General features: G+C 41.2%; 1 protein-coding gene across 5 annotated transcripts in view; it reads left to right on the top strand.

Moving 5' to 3' along the window:
* The window catches only part of LOC138761530 (disintegrin and metalloproteinase domain-containing protein 23-like), a 209,179-nt gene that overhangs the window by 127,019 nt on the left and 60,286 nt on the right, over positions 1–21,874 (top strand). For all 5 annotated transcript variants that reach the window (XR_011356355.1, XM_069933814.1, XM_069933813.1 and 2 more), the window contains exon 16: positions 12,178–12,249. Coding sequence is in view for 4 of the 5 variants with exons in the window: in XM_069933814.1 (XP_069789915.1) it covers positions 12,178–12,249 (72 nt within the window). In the remaining variant the exon portion in view is untranslated. The remainder of the gene's footprint in view (positions 1–12,177; positions 12,250–21,874) is intronic.

The following is a 21,874-nucleotide window of genomic DNA, read 5'->3' as shown; positions in this document are numbered from 1 at the left end:
AAAGTTTCTGAGGAAATTTATCCATGGCAGCTCCACGTTCCGGAGAAACACTATCTCGTTTTCACTGTAATGAACAACAAATAAATGTGACATGACTTGACTAATTTGGCAGTAAAGGAGCATTGTCCTTTGTACAATGTGTTGTTGAAATTCTGAAGTCTGAGTCACAATTTCTGTTTTTATTATGAACTGTTTCATCGTACTTTTAGAGAGGAGAATTTCAAATTTGAGACTGCAAAATTAGAGGGATTATTTACAAGCTTCTCAACAGCAAAAAGAATTTTTCTTGCACAAATAATTGCTGAGGAAACTGAGCAAGTCATGTAGAGTTATTCATATAGCAAAGCTAAAGATACATAACCATCGATTCGGGCCTGAGCCCTTCATCAAGGCGTGAGCTGAAAGCAGGCCGGCTCCTGAATAAAATGGTGCGGGAAGAGGAGGTGGCAAGGGAGGAGCCTACAGGTGGATATGGGTGGGAGGGAGACAGACAGCCAAAACAGGTGGGAAGTGAGAGGTCAGTCCATGGCTTCATGTACTGCTAAACCAGGGCTCACCCGCAAACACTTAATGAGTTAATGGCATTAACGTCGGCTTCTCCCATTTCCGTCAGGCTACTCCCCCCACCCCCAGTCTCCTTCTCTACCCCACCCCTCTGTCTCCTTCCCTCCACCTTGCCATCACCTTCCCTCTCCACTCAGTGCCCTCTGCCCATCACTTCCCCGCTTCTTCTCCTCTTGTACCCTCCTTCCCTCTTGCCTGTGATTTTTATGCTCAGACCTTGACGCAGGGCTCAGGCCCGAAATGTTGGCCGTGTATCTTTACATCTGATGTATAAAGAACGCTGCGTTTCTCCAGTGTTTTTGTGTGAACTACAATTACAATGTTTACGGACCTTAAAAAAAAAACATTTTATTTCTAAATTTTAAAACCACATCTGTACATCTTTGGCTTGGCTTCGCAGACGAAGATTTATGGAGGGGGTAAAAAGTCCACGTCAGCTGCAGGCTCGTTTGTGGCTGACAAGTCCGATGCGGGACAGGCAGACACGATTGCAGCGGTTGCAGGGGAAAATTGGTGGGTTGGGTGTTGGGTTTTTCCTCCTTTGCCTTTTGTCAGTGAGGTAGGCTCTGCGGTCTTCTTCAAAGGAGGTTGCTGCCCGCCAAACTGTGAGGCGCCAAGATGCACGGTTTGAGGCGATATCAGCCCACTGGCGGTGGTCAATGTGGCAGGCACCAAGAGATTTCTTTAGGCAGTCCTTGTACCTTTTCTTTGGTGCACCTCTGTCACGGTGGCCAGTGGAGAGCTCGCCATATAACGCCACATCTGTACATAAATATTGAACAAAAGTATACATAGAAAAAATACATGTGTAAAAGAATAAAAACCCTTGTCCCTCCCACCCTCCTCCTCCCCCACCCACTAATCATTAACTAATAAAAGAAACAAGGAGAATGTCAGTAGCAATTATTAATTCAATACCTATAATGATGGAGTTTAGGCTTACCAGTGGGACGGGATCCAAGAACCTCTTACATCTTCAAACCAACATACTATAAATATGGGCTACATACTTTCAAGAAAAAAAAATATTTATTACATAGACTACATGAACATATGCCACTTCTCCAGCCTGAAATCCCTATCTGGTTTCAAAGTAATGGCTATACATTTCCTAGAAACAGCTAAAGCCAGTCAATTTGAAACCTAGTTAATCGTAATTTAATACTAACCACTCTAATATTTCCCAACAAAAAGAGCATTGGATCCTGCAGGAGTTTAGCTTTCAGTATTTTCTCCAAAAAAAGATCATTATAACCTGTAACCAGAAGGCTTTATCCTAGAACACTCCCAAGTAGAGTGAAAAAAGGAATCAACCTCCTGACCACTTCTAAAACATAGATCAGACAGTGTTCAATTCAACTTGTTTAATTTTTGAGTAGATAAATATGAATGATGTTAAAAATTATATTGAACTAATGTTTACCTAACTATCTATAACAATTACAGGACAGAAACAGGCCACCTCTGCCCTTCTAGACCACACAGAACCAAATCCTCTCCTCTAGTCTCACCTACCTGCACCCTGCCCACAACCCTCCATTCCCCTCCCATATGTACCTATCCAATTTTTCCTTAAATGACAAAATGGACCCTGCCGCCACTACTTCTCCCGGAAGCTCATTCCACACAGCCACCACTCTCTGAGTGAAGAAGCTCCCCCTCATTTTACTTCTAAACTTTTGCCCCTTAACTCTTAACTCATGACCTCTTGTTTCAACCTATCCTACCCTCAAGGGAAAAAAACTGATCCACATCACCTCTATCTACCCCCCTCAATCTTAAATACCTCTATCAAATTCCCCACCCCCTCTCAACCTTTTACGCTCCAAGGAATAAAGACCTAATCTGCTCAATCTTTCTTTGTAATTTAGATTCTGAAACCCAGGTAACATTTTCGTAAATCTTTTCTGTACTCTCTCTCTACCTTGTTGATATCCTTCCTAAAATTTGGGGACCAGAACTGCACCCAGTATTCCAAACTTAGCCTCACCAATGCCTTGTACAGTCTCAACATCACCTCCCAACTCCTGTATTCTATGCTTTGATTTACAAAGGCCAATATACCAAAAGCCTTCTTCACCACCCTATCCACATGAGATTCTACCTACAGGGAACGATGACCATTATTCCTAGGTCTTTTTGCTCCACTGCATTCCTCAGTCCCCTCCCCTTTACTACGTACGTCCTGTTTAATTATTCCTTCCAAAATGAAGCACCACACTTATCATTAAACTCCATCTGCCATCTTTCAGCCCACTCTTCTAAACAGTCCAAATCCTTCTGCAATCTTTGAAAACCACCTTCATTACCCACAATTCCACCTATTTTAGAATCATCTGCGTATTTACTAATCCAACCCCATCATCCAGGTCATAAATGTATATGACAAACAGCAAGGGACCCAGTACAGATCCCTGAGGCACACCGCTCATCACCGGCCTCCAGCCTGACAAATAGTTATCCTCTACAACTCTCTGGCATCTCCCTTCCAGCCACTGTTGAATCCATTTAACTCTCTCATCAATAATTTTTGTCATACTTTTTTTATATAGTTGTTTCCAGTCATTTTCATCTATTCGTCTATTTAAACATCCCCTTTTAATCTTTATTTATGAATTCCTAACTTGGGGGTATGTATTTGAAGTAATCTGAAATAAACTTATTTCAGCCCCAACCCCCTTTGTCCACTCCAACCCCTTTGCTTATCAATATGTCTGTGGACTTTCTTGTTGAACACAGGTAAAATGTTTCGCTGCTGAGATAAAAACATCTGGTGACCGATTTAAAAACAGAGCCTACTTTGGTTCAAATCCCCTCCTGCGCATTGGCCAGGGACATCAGATTGCTTCTCCCATTTTACAGAATAAATATCGCTTCTGTACTTTTTTCTCTTTCGAACAATTGCTGGTTTGAGCTGAGCTTTTGATAATCAGTTTATTGTTATGTACAGTGTACGAATTACAGGCCCACCAAAATTCTGACTTGCGGCCAGCTAAACAGGTGCATTTAAAAAAAGCACAGGCTTCTATATTTTACAATCGAGGATAACATTGGGAAGAGGTTGCGACGAGGGTGATCTTATTATGGAAAAGGAATCAACAGTATAATTCTTCATGAAAACAGAGTATATATTGACTTGTACATCTGAACCAGAGAGAACTGCAGGGCTGCTATGCTCTGGTGATTACAGGAACATGGCTCCAGGACCGTCTTCCAGCCCTTGCGATCCAGCTGGATGGCCTCATCTCCTTCAGGGCAGACAGAGATGCTGCTGCTTCTGGCAAGACTCGAGGAAGGGAACACCAGCGAGAACTGGTGCACCAATTGTGAAGACCTTCTGCTCAGCAGAGATAGAGTACCCACTGGTGAAATGCAGACCCTTCTATCTGTCCAGGGAATTCTCGTCCACACCGATTGTCGCAGTCTACGTTCCGCCTTCGGCTAACGAGGGTGAATTCATGACATACTTTACAGTGGCATTGGCAAAGCCAGACTTTGCAGCTTAATGTTGCTGGCAAGTTCAATCACTCCAACATGAAAACGGTCTCACCACAGTTTGAACAGCATGTGAACTTCTCCACCAGAGGAGAAAACATCCTGGATTGGGTGTACACCAACATCCCTGGTGCATACAAGGCTTCACCTCGCCCCCACCTTGGTTACTCAGATTACATATCTGTCCTGCTAACCCCGGTGTACAGACCGCTGGCAAAGCAAAGAGGTCAGTTTGCAGGGAGATCAGGACGTGGGTGGGATAGACCATAGCAGCGCTGCAAGACCATTTTAAGACTACGGACTGGAGCTGTTTCAGGGACGTAGCCACCTACAGCAGTGATGAAAACAGAGAGGAGTACACAAGCTCAGTGACTGGCTGCATCAGCAAGTGCATTGAGGATGTCTCCGCAATCAAATGCTTCACAACCAAGGTTAACCAGAAACTATGGTTGGATGCTGAGGTCTGGGCCTTCTCAGAGCTCGTGATAACCATATAACCACTTACAGCATAGAACAGGCCAGTTCGGCCTTACTAGTCCATGCCGTAACAAATCCCCACCCTCCTAGTCCCACTGACCAGCACCCGGTCTATACCCCTCCAGTCCTCTCCTCTCCATGTATCTATCCAGTCTATCCTCAAATGTAACCAATGATCCCGCCTCAACCACATCCGCCGGAAGCTCATTCCACATCCCCACCACCCTTTGCTTAAAGAAATTTCTCCTCATGTTCCCCTTATAATTCTCCCCCTTCAACCTTAAACCATGCCCTCTAGTTTGAATCTCCCCCACTCTTAACTGAAAAAGCCTATCGACATTTACTCTGTCTGTCCCTTTTAAAATCTTAAACACCTCTATCAAGTCCCCCCTCAATCTTCTACGCTCCAGAGAAAAAAAGCCCTAGTCTGCACAACCTTTCCCTGTAACTCAAACCTTGAAATCCTGTCAACATTCTCGTGAACCTTCTCTGTATTTTCTCTATTTTGTTTATATCTTTCCTATAATTTGGTGACCAAATTTGGCCTCACCAATGCCTTGTACAATTTCATCATAACCTCCCAACTCTTGAATTCAATACTCCAATTTATGAAGGCCAACATTCCAAATGCCTTCTTCACCACACCATCTACCTGAGTATCAGCCTTGAGGGTACTATTTGCCATAACTCCTAAATCCCTTTGTTGCTCTGCACATCTCAATAGCCTACCATTTAATGCATATGACCTATTTTGATTTGCCTTTCCAAAATGTAACACCTCACACTTATCTTTATTAAATTCCATCAGCCAATTCTCAGCCCACACCTCCAGCCTTCCTAAATCACCTTTTAATCTACAGTAATATTCCTCACTGTCCACAACACCACCAATCTTTGTATCATCCGCAAACTTGCTTACCCAATTCTCCACCCCTACTTCCAGATCGTTAATATATATAACAAACAATAGTGGACCCAGGACCGATCCCTGAGGAACTCCACTAGTCACTGGCCTCCAATTGGACAAACAATTTTCTACCACTACTCTCTGACACCTCCCATCCAACCATTGCTGAATCCATTTCACTACCTCCTTATTTATACCTAATGCCTCCACCATTTTTCCTAACCTCTTGTGATGCCTTCAGTACCAGGGATAGGGTGGCACTAAGATCAGCCAGGGCTGAACTCTCCCATGCAATCAGGAAGGCAAAGCAGGGCATGCACAGAAGATCCACAGACAGCTGTGTGACATGACGCGCATGTGGCAAGGGAGCAAGACTATAATGGATTACAAGCCAACCTGTGAGTTCAGGTTAACGATGCCTCCCGTCCAGACAGTCTGAACACCTGCTATGCACGGTTTGAAGAGAAGAACAGGATGATGCCAAAGAAAGCTCTGTGTCCCCCTGATGAACAAACGCCCTTCATGGCTGTGGCTGAGGTAAGGAGAATCCTATCCAATATGACCTTGCACATGGCGGCGGGACCAGACAATGTACCTGGTTGGGTACTGAAGGGCTGCGCAGACCAATTGATGGAAGTCTTCATGGACATCTTCAACGCATCACTGCACTGGTCCTTCGTTCCAGTAGGGTTCAGGTCAGCCACTATCATCCTGGTACCTAGGAGAGTGACAATAACAGGCATCAATGACCACCGCCCTGTGGCACTGACATCCATCATTATTCTTTGAGTATCTGGTGATGGAACACATCAAAGCACATCTCCCAGAGACGCTGAATCCATTCAATTCACCTATCGAAGAAACTGTTCCACAGATGATACTATGCTGGAGTTATTGCTTCACTCCATCCTGGCCCACCTGGAGAACAACGCCTCTTACACCAGGCTGTTGTTCATCGACACTGGTGGAGAAGCTGTCCTCGCTGGGACTTAAACCCCCTCCCCCTGTAATTGGATCCTGGACTTCCTAATGTCCAGGTCAATAACAGAGTATCAAGCACCGTCACACTGAGCCCTGGCACACCTCAGGGCTGTGTGCTTAGCCTGGTCCTGTTTACGTAACGGACCCACGACTGCATTGCCAGATCCAACAGAGTCATCAAGTTTGCAGATGACACGATAGCCACAGGCTTCATCAGTAACAAGGATGAGTCGCACTACAGAGGAGAGGTGGAAAATCTCATGAGATGGTGTGAAAGCCGCAACCTGAGTCTCATTGCGGACAAGATGGAGGAGATGATTGTGGACTTCAGGAGGACCAGGAACGACCACCTTCCACTACACATCAACAACTCCAGAGTGGGGAGTGTGGAGAGCACAAGTTCCATAGAGTTCACTTGACTAGTGACCTATTGTGGACTCTCAACATCTCACTTGTCAGGAAGCCGCAACAATGACTGCACTTCATGAGAAGACTGAAACGGGCAAGGCTACCAGCCACCATTATAACAAATTTCTATAGGAGCTCTATTGAGAGCATCCTGGCCGGCTGCATCACAATGTGGTACAGTTGCTGCAGAGAAATTGATCGGAGATCAACCCACAGGACCATAAGAGTGGCAGAGAGGATCACTGGAGTCTCCTTTTCCCTCCTCCTCTACATCGACATGATCTACTGGGATTGTTGTCTGTAGAATGTATGCAAAATCGTTGAGGACCCCCTCCACCCCGCACACAGCATTTTTCAGCTCTTCCTGTCAGGGAAGTATAGGAGTATCAGAGCCAGCACCACTAGGCTGAGGAGTAGCTTCTTCCCAAGGGCAGTAAGAATGCTGAACGACCAAAGGAACTGCTCACACTAACCACCCGAGATGCTTATTTGCACAAAACAATTTATTTATTTATTTTTATAGATAAAATACTTGTATTGTTTGTGTGTGTTAAGTCTGGTTGTGTGACTGCGTCTTTTTGCACTGAGGATTGGGGAACGCTGTCTTGGCGGGTTGCACTTGTACAATTTATAAACATAATTTAGAGAGATTAAAAGTGCCACTTTTCGTTTAGTAATTAGCGCAACGTTGTTACAGCACCAGCGACCGGGGTGCAAATCCTGCATTGTCTGTAAAGGGTTTATATGTTCTCTCTGTGTCTGCGTGGGTTTCCTCCGGGGGTTCCAGATTCTTCGCACCTAATCATAGCGGGGTGTATTTGGGCGGCACCAGCTGGAAGGGCCTGTCATCGTGCTATAGGTCTAAATTTAATTTGTCCAAATAAATGTTGTATTCAAAACTTTATACAGGTCTACCCCACTTTTACAAAACTAGAGTGTTTCTATGAAACCTTTCCAGCCAGAATGGCGTAAAGCAAAGACCCACTCACCACTGTAGAAGGGTATTTTCACAAAAGCAAAAACCCAATCAAATCCTTTCATAAAAGTGAACTCAGCTCTCTTGGTAAAAGCAAATTTTGGTAATTGGAGTATTCGTAAAGTGGGGTTATATCTGTATTCCAAATAATTCAATTGTCCACTTTAATCTGTATCTCTCAATGTTTAGCTATGATGCAGATATTGTTACAGGTAACAGCAGAACTGAAGCAATGTACACTCAGATATGCAGAAGCCTAGTCAGCAATGTATGCTGAGATGCATCTGGCAGGGCAGTGCTGCAATCAGTGGAGCCCCATCCTCATTGCCCCAGCGGCCAGGTTCAATCCCAGCCTCCACTCTCTGCGTGGAGTTTTCATGTTCCACCCCTCCCCACCCCCACTCCTTGCATCTTGACCCCAGGTGCTCCAGTTTCCAGTCGCATTCCCAAGATGTGCGGGTGCGCAGGTGCTACAACTTGCAGGTGGTGCATAAGTGAGTGTTGAAATCTTGGTGAAGGGGGGAGCTGGTGGCAAGGCAGGGAGAATTAAATGGGTCTGGTGTTAATGGGAGGGTGATGTTCAGCACGACCTCCGTGGGGCGAAGGGCCTGTTCGCGTGCTCAATGACTCTAGCAAATATGTATGTAGATGGCATTTTCTAAAATATTCCAGCTCTTGAAGCTTTATACTAAAAATAGTTAAATATACAAGCATAGAAAATAGGTGCAGGAGTAGGCCACTCAGCCCTTCAAGCCTGCACTCCTATTCATATTGATCGAGGCTGATTGTCTAATCAGTACCCAGTTCCTGCCTTCTCCCCATTCCCCCAATCCAAGGGCCAAATCCAACTTATTCTTTAATATAGACAAGAAACCGGCCTCAACTACTTCCTGTGGCAAAGAATTCCATAGATTCACCACTCTCAGAGAAATTGTTTTCTCATCTCACTCCTAAAAGTCCTCCCCCTTATCCTTAAACTGTGACCCCCCCCCTGGTTCTGGTCTTCCCCAAAATCGGGAACAACCTTCCTGGGTCTAACCTGTCCAATCCCTTAAGAATTTTATACGTTTCTACAAGATCCCCCCTCGATCTTCTAAATTCCAGTGAGTATTAGCCTAGTCGATGCATCCTTTCTTCATATGCAAGTCCTGCCATCCCTGGTATCAATCTAGTGAACCTTCTTTGCACTCCCTCTATGGCAAGGATTCCTGTCCTCAGATAAAGAGACCAAAATCGTACACGATACTCCAGGTATGGTCTCACCAAGGCCCTGTATGGCTGCAGTAGAACCTCTCTGCTCCTGTACTCGAATCTTCTTGCTGTGAATGCCAACATACCATTCGCTTTTTTCACTTTCAATGACTGATGCACAGTGACACTTGGGTGTCGTTGCATATTCTTAAACTGCAGTCATGTATGTTTTCCGCCTAGTCCCATTGTACCCAGACCTTTAAAGCAGAAATACATCTAAATTGTAAACACACCTTGTCTGTCCAGTTTTTATCTTGCATGAAGCAACAATTTGATACCTCATTCCAATTTTCCCAGCCAATCTTGGGACGCTCTGGCTTTGAACCAGAGCCTCTGGTACCCCATGAGAATGAGCAGGACCACGGGTGCTCAAATCTGTGTCGCAGGTGTAGAGCCCAGGAGCGATCTGGCTACAGACATTCCTGGATGTGTTCCTAACTGTCGCCAGCTGACTCGTTCCCCTTCACCCAGGCTCACAGGGAACTAGGAATACAAGTGTTGATTTTACACGCAGTTGGATTTCTGAGAAAAGCAGACTGGTGACTAATTGAACCTGGCATATGGGTGAGAGATTAGAAGGGAGTAGCGGGGAAGCAGGTCATTTGGCCCACAGAGACCAGGCCAACCAGCGGCCTCTCATCTACTTCAATTCGTCTACAGCAGCCAATTAACTTGTTGACCCGGGCAGTCACAGGGAGTGTGTGCAAATTCCCCAAAGACAGTGGCAGAAATAAGGATTGAACCCGGGTCTCCGGAGCTTCAAGGCAGTACATAAAACAGAGGCCCTTCAGCCCACAATGTTAGCCTGACCTGTATCTATCAACTATGCTGATCATCAACTCAGGCGCATCTCCAGGATGGGTGCTTAGCCCACTGCTCTACTCACGACTGTGTGGTCAAGAACAATTCCAATGCCATTTACAAACTTGCCGATGACACCACAGTTGTCGGCAGAATCACAAACAGCAATGAGGAAGCGTACAGGAGGGAGATTGTTAAATAGTGTAACAACAACTTTGCGCTCAATGTTAGCAAAACCAAGGAGATGATTGTGGACTTCAGGAGGAAGTCAGGGGAGCACAACCCAGTTATCACCGAAGGCTCAGCAGTGAAGAGGGTCGAGAACTTCAAATTCCTGAGTGTCAACATCTCCGAGGACCTGTCCTGGAGCCTCCATGTTGATGCAATCATAAAGAAAGGGCTATACTTTGTTAGGTGTCTGAGGAGATTCAGTATGTCACCGAAGTCTATCGTAAACTTCTACAGGTGGACCGCAGAGAGCATTCTGCCTGGTATGGAGATCTCTGGATTTAAATCCCAAAGTCCCTCTGTTCTTCCACACTGTTAAGTGTCCTACCATTAACCATGTATTCTGCCTTCAAATTTGACCTAACAAAATGCATTAAATTTTAACTTTTTAAAAATTATTTTTAATTTTGTTTTGCTAAATTTAGACATAAAGCATGGTAACAAGCCCTTCTTGCCCACAAGCCCGTGTCCCCCAAATACCCCAATTAATCTACAACCCCCTGGTACATTTAGCATAGTGGGAGGAAACCAGAGCCCCTGGGGAAACCCATGTGGAAACAGGGAGAACGTACAGACTCCTTACAGACATCACTGGATTCGAACCTGGGTCACTGGCGCTGTAATAGTTCTGCGCTAACCACTCACCTCACTCTTACCCAGACTGAACTCCCTCTGCCACTTTTCCACCCAACCTTGCATCCTGCCTACATCTGTTGCAACTTACAACAATGCTCAATGCTGTCCACAACGCATCTGAGCTTTGTATCGTCCACAAACTGACCCATCGCTGCTCACCTGTGCCACTACAAGGTTTCTCAATGTGTTCCACACAATCACCTATGGAGAACCTCACAGATATCCATGGCTTCTATTGGCAGACCTGTGACCAACCTTCATGAATGAGCCAAAAATCAGGGCAGGTTTGAAAATCTGCAATCAAAATGGAAAATGCCAGACCAACCCCTGGTGGGACAATCAACACAGAGCAAAAACAGGCCATTTCAGCTTAGATTGTCCAGCCGGGCTCATCCCCCTTTGCCTGTGTTTGGCCCACATCCAGATACCGGCAAATGTTCCGACTGTGCCAACTTCCAGCATACATCCATCATTCTCTGTGGGAAATTACCCTCGGGTAACTCTTACCCCTCTCGGCTTTAATCCACATCTGGCTTTAGATTCCCCTTCCTGTGGTGAAGAAACTGTGACACTTCGTGCCCCTCGTGGTTTTATAAATCACTAGAATCCACCCCCCACCCACTCTACGCTCCAGGGAGAAAACTTCCAGCCTCTCCTTGTAATTAGGGCAGCAATGGTCTTCGTGAATCTTTCTGCCCCCTTTCCCAGCTTAATGTCTTTCGAGATTCCTTTTATTGTTGTGTAGTGAAGTGTAATATTGCATGAAATTTATTTATTTTGCCATAAGTCAAACAGATTCACCATCAGCAGAAACTGCTGGGTGCCTCTTCGTCAGAGAAGTAAAAGTGAATCCCCACCCCCCCCCCCATCACTGAGTGTCTGTGAATTCACCCCCAGCGCTCTCACAGCCTTCCCTCAGCACCCTGGCTCCAGCTCTGAACCCCAACATGATCAGGAAGCCTTCAACGCCCTTTTGCATTCCGTCGCATCCCAGTTCCAATACCTGGTTCCCCCCTTTCAGCCAGTCCCCAGCAGCCTGGAGCGAAACGCTCATCTGCAAATTGCGCAGGTCCCTCGCCTCAACTCACCTGCAGCTCATGACCATGTGTTCTTCAGCGTCAGAGCACCCTCGCTGATCCACCGCCGTGGTCGCCGTCCCATGGGACATCACTTCTGCTACTCCTTCTCCTTCTCAGATGGGGGTTCGGGGTGGTTGTCTCCCTGTTTTCTGTTGCCCTGTGCCAGTCCTCTGCTTCCCCAGAGCGTGCAACCCCTCAAAGCTGCTGTGGCTCACAGGTGCGGCCATCTTGGGCCCTGACTTGACGGGTCGATCCCATCTCTCAGGACACTCATCGGTGCCCTGCACTCCTGCCAACGACCATTGCCTCAGTGACCGCTGCGCAGCTCCCCCCCCCCCCCCATCATCTCTGGCTCGCACTCTGCTTCCTTGCAGCTCTTCGAGACGACGGAGTGTGGAAATGGCTACGTGGAGTCCGGCGAAGAATGCGACTGTGGAGTGCGGATGGTGAGCGGTTTTTTGTGGCTTTTGTCCCCTGGTCCCTGAGCAGGCCCCCTGACCCCAGGCAACTGGCTAGCGTTCTGCAGAGCCTGCGCTCCCCTGGACCTGCACACACCAAGGTGACGAGTCAATTCTTCCCTTCCCTATGAGAAGCACGGTGGCTGCCTATTCTGGAATGCCAAGCGGACGAGGTGGCCCTGGGGGAAGCCGGTAGGTCAGAAATTGTGGGGTGAGGACCTTTCTCAAAATTGAGGGAGAAAAAGGTTTATCAAAGTCAGGAGATTTTAATACAGGACAATGGCATAGCATCTCCTTTAAATTTTCTAAAGCTGTCTGACACTCTTTAGTCCACACAAATTTCTCCTCTTTCTTCAAAAGTTTAATTAAAGGAAGAGCAACCTCAGCAAAATTTCCTATAATATCCTGCCATTCCTAAAAACCTTCTCACTGCTTTCTTACCATTGGGAATAGGAAACTCAGAAATTGCATTCACTTTTACTTGAATATGTGCAACTGCCATGACCAACTACATAACCCAAGTATGTCACAGTGACATTTGCAAATTGACTCTTGGCTAAATTAACAGTTAAGATTGCTTTGGATAATCTTGCAAACAATTTGTCCAATTGCTTCAAATATTCTTCCCTTGAGTCACTTTTTATGACCAAATTATCAATATAAGCATCTGTATGTGTTAACCATTGGATTACTGAATTAATCATCCTTTGAAATGTTGCAGGGCATTTTTCATGCCAAAATGTAACACATTGTTCTCATATAAGCCAGATGGAGTAACAAAAGCTGAAAAATTCCTTCCTCTCTCAATTAAAGGCACATACCAATAACCCTTCAACAAATCCAATTTAGTAAGAAATTTAGCTTTTCCATTCTTATCAATACAATCATCTATTCTTGGAATAGGATAAGCATCCGTTTTAGATACTGCAATAAGCTTCCTGTAATCTGTACAAAACCTAACAGTTCCATCTGGTTTTGGTACCAGAATACAAAGAGAACTCCAATTTGAGTTTGAAGGTCTAATAATATCATTTCTCAACATATATTCCACCTCATGATCCATAATTTTCCTTTTCTGAATGTTTATTCTGTATGGGTGTTGTTTAATGGGATTTGCCTCTCCAACATCCACATCATGATGAATCGCTGATGTCCTTTTTGGAACATCAGGAAAATGATCTGTGTACTTTAAAATTAAATCCTTCAACTGTATCTGTTCTTGTGAATTAAGATGAACTAACTTTTCCTCTAAATTTTTCAAAATTTCTGAGTTAGACAAGTGCACAGGAACCATGGTTTCTTTAAGGTTACCCTCACAAGATTTTATTTCCATAATCTCATGATCCACCACTTCCTCCACTCTGTCAACAGCCAACACCTCTGATATAGATTGTTCTCCACGACCATTATTCTCATAATAAGGTTTCAACATATTTATGTGACAAACCTGAGATTTATTCCTTCTAACTGGGGTGTTAACAACATAGTTAACATCATTCAATTTTGATTTAACTGTGTATGGACCAGAAAATCTAGCTTTCAAAGGATTGTCATGTGTTGGAAACAAAATCAAAACTTTACTTCCTACCTTAAAATTCCTCACTTGAGCTTTCCTGTCAAATAAACGCTTCATTTTACCCTGAGCCATATCTAAATTCTCTTGAGCTAAAGTCCACACTTTTTGTAGCCTATCTTTAAACTTAGAAACATAATCCAGCAAGTCCAACTGCACATCCTCATTAAACCACTATTCTTTTATCAACATTAAAGGTCCTCTAACCTGATTTCAAAAGGGCTAAAACCTCATGACTCCTGCACAGCCTCTCTTGCTGCAAACAACAGTAAATGAATACCTTCATCCCAATCTTTCCCATTCTCCAAACAATAAATCCTCATCATATTTTTAAGAGTAGAATGAAATCTTTCTGAAGCTCCCTGAGTTTCAGGATGATATGCAGATGAAATGATCTGTTTTATTCCCAACTCATCAATTAATTGTTGAAACAATCCAGACATAAAATTACATCCTTGATCACTCTGAATTTCTTCAGGTAATTCAAACACTGAGCCTTTACCACCGTTTTAGTCTTAATATTTCTTAATGGTATAGTTTCTGGAAATCTTGATGCTGCATGCATAATCGTTAACAAGTACTGATTTCCAGACTTCGTTTTCGGCAAGAGTCGTACACAATCCACAATAACTCTAGTGAGAGGTTTCCCAACAACAGGAATAGGTTGTAATAGAGCCACTGGAGGACCCTGGTTAGGTTTCCCCACAACCTGACAAAAATGACTTGTCCTGCACCAATTTACAATATCCTTCCTCAAACCAGGCCAGAAAAATTGTTTTGAAATCTTATCCAAGGTTTTCTTCACTCCAAGATGATGACCTAAAAGCATACTGTGGGCTAAATTTAAAATTTCCTTCCAGTAATTTTTAGGAACAACCACCTGATGAATCACCCCCCACTCTTCATTAGCAGGAATATCAAGAGGTCTCTATTTCCTCATTACCAATTCACTTTTTTTTTAAACTTTATTTAAAGATTTTATCACATGAATAAAACAAAAAATTACATTTAAAGAAAAATAAAAATAAAGTCATTATTACAACACAGCATTAATGACCTAACTTAAATCAATCTAACCCCCCCCCACCATATATACGGCCACTTAAAAAAAATCTATATATATATATATGAAAAACCCACCCTTCCCTCCAAAATAAAGAGTGAAGAATTAATAAAGTTAGTAATATTATAAAAAAATACTCACAAACAAACAAAAAAACAAATAAAAATACTAATAAAAAAATGTTATCAAATCTAAAATATCACACATAAAATATATTTGTCAAACTTAATTGCATGTACTTAACAAATGGAGTCCACTTCAGCTTATAAAAAGATATCTTATCTTGAATTGAAAAAGATATCTTTTCCATAATTAAACAAGTCTTCATCTCTAAATACCACCTATCTAGGGTTAATATATTTCTATCTTTCCAAGTAAGTGCTATAGATTTCTTAGCCACCGCTAAGGCTAAATAGATAAAAGAGATCTGATAATCATTTAAGCCTAAGTCAATTAATGATTGCATATTCCCTAATAAAAATATATCAGGATCTAATACAACATAGGTATTATATAAACTATTAAATATAGATTGAATACCTTTCCAAAACTGTTGCAATCGATCACAAAACCAAACTGTGTGTAAAAAAAGTATTGGCCGTCTGATCACAACGAAAACAACAATCTACCTTACTAAGACCAAACTTTTTTAATTTCTCTGGTGTTAAATATAATTGATGTATAAAATTATAATTAATCATCGCTAATCTAGCATTAATCAATTTCCGAATACTATTCTGACAAATTTCCATCCAGGCTTCTTCAGCTATTATTGAACCTAAATCTTTTTTCCATTTCAACTTATCTTTATCCCAATCTGTCTTGTTTTCATTTTCTTGTAAAATACAATACAAATCAGATATATACCCCTTTTTTGGTATGGAAAGTACATATTTCTCAAAACTAGTTTCAGGCAATAAAATCATATGTCGGCCACATATCTGTTTTAAAAATGATCTTAACTGATAGTATACAAATACAGAATTTCCACTAATACCAAATTTCCTTTGTAATTCCTCAAAAGAACAAAAACATCCTTCAAAAAAACAATCTGGTAAATTTTTTATTCCTTTCCTTTCCCATTGTTTCAAAGTAATATTGGAGACTGTAAAAGGAACAAGTTGATTATTATATAATGGCAATCACCCAGACCATTTATTTTTAAGCCCCAATTTATTAAGTTTACTTGTCCATAAATTCAATAAATGTTTCAATATTGGTACATCATAACTTCGTAATAAATTTTTATTCCATCGAAACAAAAACTCATGTGGAAATTTTTCTAAAATAACTGCCATTTATACCTTTGCCCAACTAGGTGGGTCCTCCATATTCATTAATGCACTAAGAAATTTAAATTGAGCTGCCTCATAATAATGTTGAAAATTCGGTAGTCTCAAACCTCCAAATTGAAAATCCCACATCAACTTTCTCATTGCTACCCTCGGAAATTTTCCCTTCCATAAGAAGTCTCTAACTGCTTTATATAAATCCTTAAAAAAACTTTTTTTTTAAATAAGGAATTGATTGAAACAAATACTGTATCCGAGGAAAAATATTCATTTTTATAAAGGTAAATCCTTCCACCTAATCAAGTCTAACTTAATCTTTTTTATTAAAGGAAGATAATTAATTGAATATAAATCGTGATATTCTGTATTAACATTAATTCCTAAATATTTAATTTGTTGAGTCCACTTCAAATTTTTAATATTATATATTGAATAATCATCTTTACAAATTGACAAAATTTCACTTTTAGCCCAGTTTACCTTATAACCAGATAATTGACCATAATTTTCTAAAGATTCTTGAATTGCTGGTAAAGAGATATCAGGATCCACCAAATATAATAAAACATCATCAGCAAATAAATTAATCTTATATTCCTCATTCAAAACTCTCATACCCTTAACATTTTCATTTTGACATATTAATTGTGCCAAAGGTTCAATAACTATGGCAAATAAAGCAGGCGACAATGGACATCCTTGCCTAGTAGACCTTGTTATATCAAAAGATTCTGAAATCTGCCCATTGGTAGCAACTCTAGCCTTCGGACTATTATATAAAGCCTTTATCAATCCAATAAACGAGGAACCAAAACAAAATTTCTCCAGTATTTTAAATAAAAACTTCCATTCCACTCTGTCAAAAGCCTTTTCTGCATCCAATGAAACCACTATTGGATAATTCATTTGAGATTTAGATTTATTTATCAAAGTTATTAAATGCAAAATATTATCAGATGCATATCTATTTTTTATAAATCCTGTTTGGTCTTTATGTATTATTTTAGGTAAATATTGAGCTAATCTATTAGCATAACTTTAGCTACAATTTTATAATCCACATTTAACAATGATATTGGTCGATAAGAAGAAACCTGCAAAGGATCTTTATCTTTTTTTGGTATAACTGTAATTATAGCATTAAAACAAGATTCAGGTAATTGAAAAGTGTTATAAATTTGCTGTATTACATCCTTATAAATAGACGATGTAACAACATAAAAAGTTTTATAAAACTCTATAGAAAACCCATCTCACCAGGTGCCTTTCCATTTGGCATATCTCTTATTGCCATTTCAATTTCATTTTCTGTAAAAGATTTATCCAACTCTTGTCTATCTTCTGGATTCAGTTGTGGCAATTTAATATTTTTCAAAAAAGAATCTATTGCATCTTCAGTTACATCTTTACATTCTGAAGTATATATTTTTTTATAAAAATTACAAAATTCCTCATTAATTTCTTTTTGTCTAAAAGTAATGCCCGATTTCTTTCTAATTGCTGGTATAATCCTAGATAATTGTTCTTTTTTTTAACTGCCATGAGAGGACTTTATGAGCTTTCTCACCCCATTCATAAAACTTATGTTTAGTTCGATTCATTAAACATTCAAACCGATATGTTTGTAATTCATTATACTTAAATTTTAAATTAGTTAACTGATTCTTTTGCATTTCGGTAGCATTTTTTTGAATTTCTTTTTCAGTAACAGTTATCTTTTTCTCTAAATCTTCAATCTCTCTGATTCTCTCTCTTTACTTTAGAAGCATAACTAATAATTTGACCTCGTAAAAAAGCTTTCATTGCATCCCATAAAGCAAAATGACTAGAAACAGAATTAATATTATTACTAATAAAAACCTCAATTTGTTTTTTTAAATAACTAATAAATTCTGGTTTTTGTAATAGCATAGTATTAAATCTCCATCTTGGGGTTCTCTGAACATCTTGCAAACTCTGATATTCTAATAATAGTAATGAATGATCTGAAACCAACCTTGCCTTATTTTTTTCTTCTTTGGCTTGGCTTCGCGGACGAAGATTTATGGAGGGGGTAAAAAAGTCCACGTCAGCTGCAGGCTCGTTTGTGGCTGACCAGTCCGATGCGGGACAGGCAGACACGATTGCAGCGGTTGCAAGGGAAAATTGGTTGGTTGGGGTTGGGTGTTGGGTTTTTCCTCCTTTGCCTTTTGTCAGTGAGGTGGGCTCTGCGGTCTTCTTCAAAGGAGGCTGCTGCCCGCCAAACTGTGAGGCGCCAAGATGCACGGTTTGAGGCGTTATCAGCCCACTGGCGGTGGTCAATGTGGCAGGCACCAAGAGATTTCTTTAGGCAGTCCTTGTACCTTTTCTTTGGTGCACCTCTGTCACGGTGGCCAGTGGAGAGCTCGCCATATAATACGATCTTGGGAAGGCGATGGTCCTCCATTCTGGAGACGTGACCCATCCAGCGCAGCTGGATCTTCAGCAGCGTGGACTCGATGCTGTCGACCTCTGCCATCTCGAGTACCTCGACGTTAGGGGTGTGAGCGCTCCAATGGATGTTGAGGATGGAGCGGAGACAACGCTGGTGGAAGCGTTCTAGGAGCCGTAGGTGGTGCCGGTAGAGGACCCATGATTCGGAGCCGAACAGGAGTGTGGGTATGACAACGGCTCTGTATACCTTGCCTTATAATCCACAGATATAACCCTATCTTGCAAATGCGTTGAAATTAAAAAATAATCAATTCTTGAAAAAGAATTATGGCGTGAAGAATAAAAAGAAAAATCTTTCTCTGTAGGATTAAATCTTCGCCAAATATCAACTAAATTCAAATCTGTCATCATATTAGTCACTTGCACTGCCATTTTAGATTTCTTAATTGCTCTTGGATACTTGTCCAATAAAGGCTCCAATACCACATTTAAATCTCCCCCAATCATCACATTAGAATTTACGTGTCCAAGTAATAAAGATATGTCCACAACAAAAGCTGTATCCTCAACATTTGGAGCATAAACATCAAGCAAAGTCCAAGCCTCGTTAAAGATTGTACAATTCAGTTTTAATAATCTTCCACCATTTTTCTCTTCATTCTGTAACTGAAATGGTAGATTTTTGTGCACCAAAATTGCCACTCCTTTTGCCTTTGAATTAAATGAAGAATAAAAAACTTGTCCAACCCATTCACGTTTAAGTTTCAAATGTTCCTTATCCGTTAAATGAATTTCCTGCAAAAAAGCCACATCAACTTTTAATTTTTTTAAGTAAGCAAGTACTTTCTTACGCTTAATAGGATTATTTAAACCCTGGACATTAAGAGAAGCAAACTTTAATTTAGACATTTCTTACAGCAACACAACAAAAGGAAAAAAAAAGAGAAAAAAAACAAGAAAAAAAAAGAAAGAAAAAAAAAACGCTCCCCTTATCCCCTCTTAAAACTACAACAAAAAAAAGGAAATCATTTTTTTTAAAATAATAAAAAGAAACTTCACTCCTTAATCCAAAAATTAATGGAAAAAAAAACAGGTAGGTGGTTACGACTACCTCCTCCTGTCTGAACCGCACAAAGCGATAACTCACACGTAGCTGACGACTTCTGGAAAATAATGCCCACCCAGTTCCCTCTCCTAACTCCCATTTCATGTTAAACTATCATCATTATCTAAATCTTCTCGAGAAAAAAATTATTATTATTTTTTTTTTTTAATCGGCTTTGTCACTCCGACCACCATTGCTTCCATTTCTTCTTGAAGTTCGATTCCCATCTTGCGTCTCCACTCTCTTCGGAGACCGTGGAGGACTACATCGTTCCTGGAATTGAGTAATTGTTAACAGTTGAGCAAAGTCCATAGCTTCTTTAGGGTTATCAAAAAATTTTGGTTGATATCCATCCTGAAAAATCTTCAATACTGCAGGGTACCTAAATGTTGCTTTATATCCTTTTTTCCATAGCACTTCTTTCACAAGATTAAATTCACGTCGTTGAGACATAATTTCTTGACTCAAATCCGGATTTAAAAAAAACACGATTGTTCTGGACCATCAAAGGAGATCTGCTTTGTTGAGCATTTCTAATAAAATTGTCTCTCTATCATAATAGTTTAGACAACGGACCAGAACAGGTCTTGGATTCTGTCCTGGAAAAGGCTTTCTTCTCAAAGCTCGGTGAGCACGTTCCAGTATTAAACCATCCGGGAACTTATCTTGTCCTAAAACTTGAGGGATCCAATCACTAAAGAATTTTCTTGGATCTGGTCCTTCTATATCTTCTGGCAAACCAATAATTTTTATGTTGTTCCGTCTAGACTGATTCTCCAAATAATCAATCTTTTTCGCTAAATTTTTATTCTGAATTTGTAAGGTTTCAATAGTTTTATTTATGTCTTGTATTTGATCTTGTACCTCAACTATACCTTGGTCACAAACATCAAGTCTTTCATTCATTTTAAGCTTAAAAGCTCCATAATCAACCATCTGTTGAGTATTAATGTCCACCAAGGTATTAAGCTTGGTGTTAACTTGAACCAAAGATTTACCTAGCTCTTTGATTGAAGAAGATAACTTAAATTCAAGATTCTTAATAAGCATATCAACTGGAATAGATTCAGGCAAAATAGGATCCTGCTGTTTCTGAATAACCAGAGGATCTTCATTTCCTTCCCTTAGTTTAACTGCTTTTCTTGCAGTATGACTACATGTAGAAACCCCTGCCACAACCTCCTCAGCAATATCAGAAGACTGGTATTCAGGATTATCTTTAACCCATATTACATCAAGAGCCTTCATTACATCAAGATCTATTGAAGTCTTCATAACTGGTGGTGCATTTCGCAGCGCCACCACTACATCGATCAGTGGACGTCTCTTTAAAGTCGGCTCTTCAGCTGGCGGCGTCCCAGCTGTTTCAACTGTCAAAAGTTCAGTGACAGCGCTCATAGCGGGCGTTGATTGAAATACACGCGCCTGGCTAGCCCTTTGTTCCAAAGGCTGCCGGGTGCCATCTTTAAAGAGCCCTACCGGTACAGAACAGAGCTCCATTGCCGAATCCTGCACTTCTCCTCTTGGATCCATTTCACGCTGAGTCCTGGCTTCTTGTAAACAGGTAGGCTCAGATAACTTCGGGAAATGTAATTTCTTAGCGATCTGTTGCCGTTTTCTTTTACTTTTTTTCAACAATTGTACCATTAGAAGCTAGTTTAACACCTCTAACTATTTATAAACTTTTTAAAAAGTTTCAACGGGCACTTATAGACAAAACAATAACAAAGAGTCAGGAGAGGACTGGAAGGCACGTCTGTTCCTTACGCCATCTTGCCACGCCCCCACCAATTCACCTTTTAAAGCCATTTCTCCAATCTCAGTTCAGTTACTGCTTTATTTGCTAATTCAGCAAATAACTGTTTTCTGCTGCCGAATTAACTCTTTCCTTGACAAAGAAAAATCCTTACTCTCACAATTACCCTTCTCTTTCAAAACCATTTCAGAAGCACCTGGCAAATTTCTGTCAACTGAATCTTCTTCATCTCGCAATAATTTCTTAGACGCTGACCTTGTAACTGCACGCACAGTATATATCTCACAATTCTCTTCCACCTCTTCTCTCCTAGGCCTGCTTGTTAATCTCAAAACTGACCCAACTTTATCTTCTGCCAAATCATTCCCTAATAGAATTGAGACCCCCTGCATAGGTAACTTTGAAATTATTC

This window comes from Narcine bancroftii, chromosome 4 (genome assembly GCF_036971445.1).
Source record: "Narcine bancroftii isolate sNarBan1 chromosome 4, sNarBan1.hap1, whole genome shotgun sequence".
NCBI classification, from domain to species: Eukaryota; Metazoa; Chordata; class Chondrichthyes; order Torpediniformes; family Narcinidae; genus Narcine; species Narcine bancroftii.
Note: the sequence above shows the minus strand (reverse complement) of the source record. Positions and strands in the feature narration are given on the sequence as shown.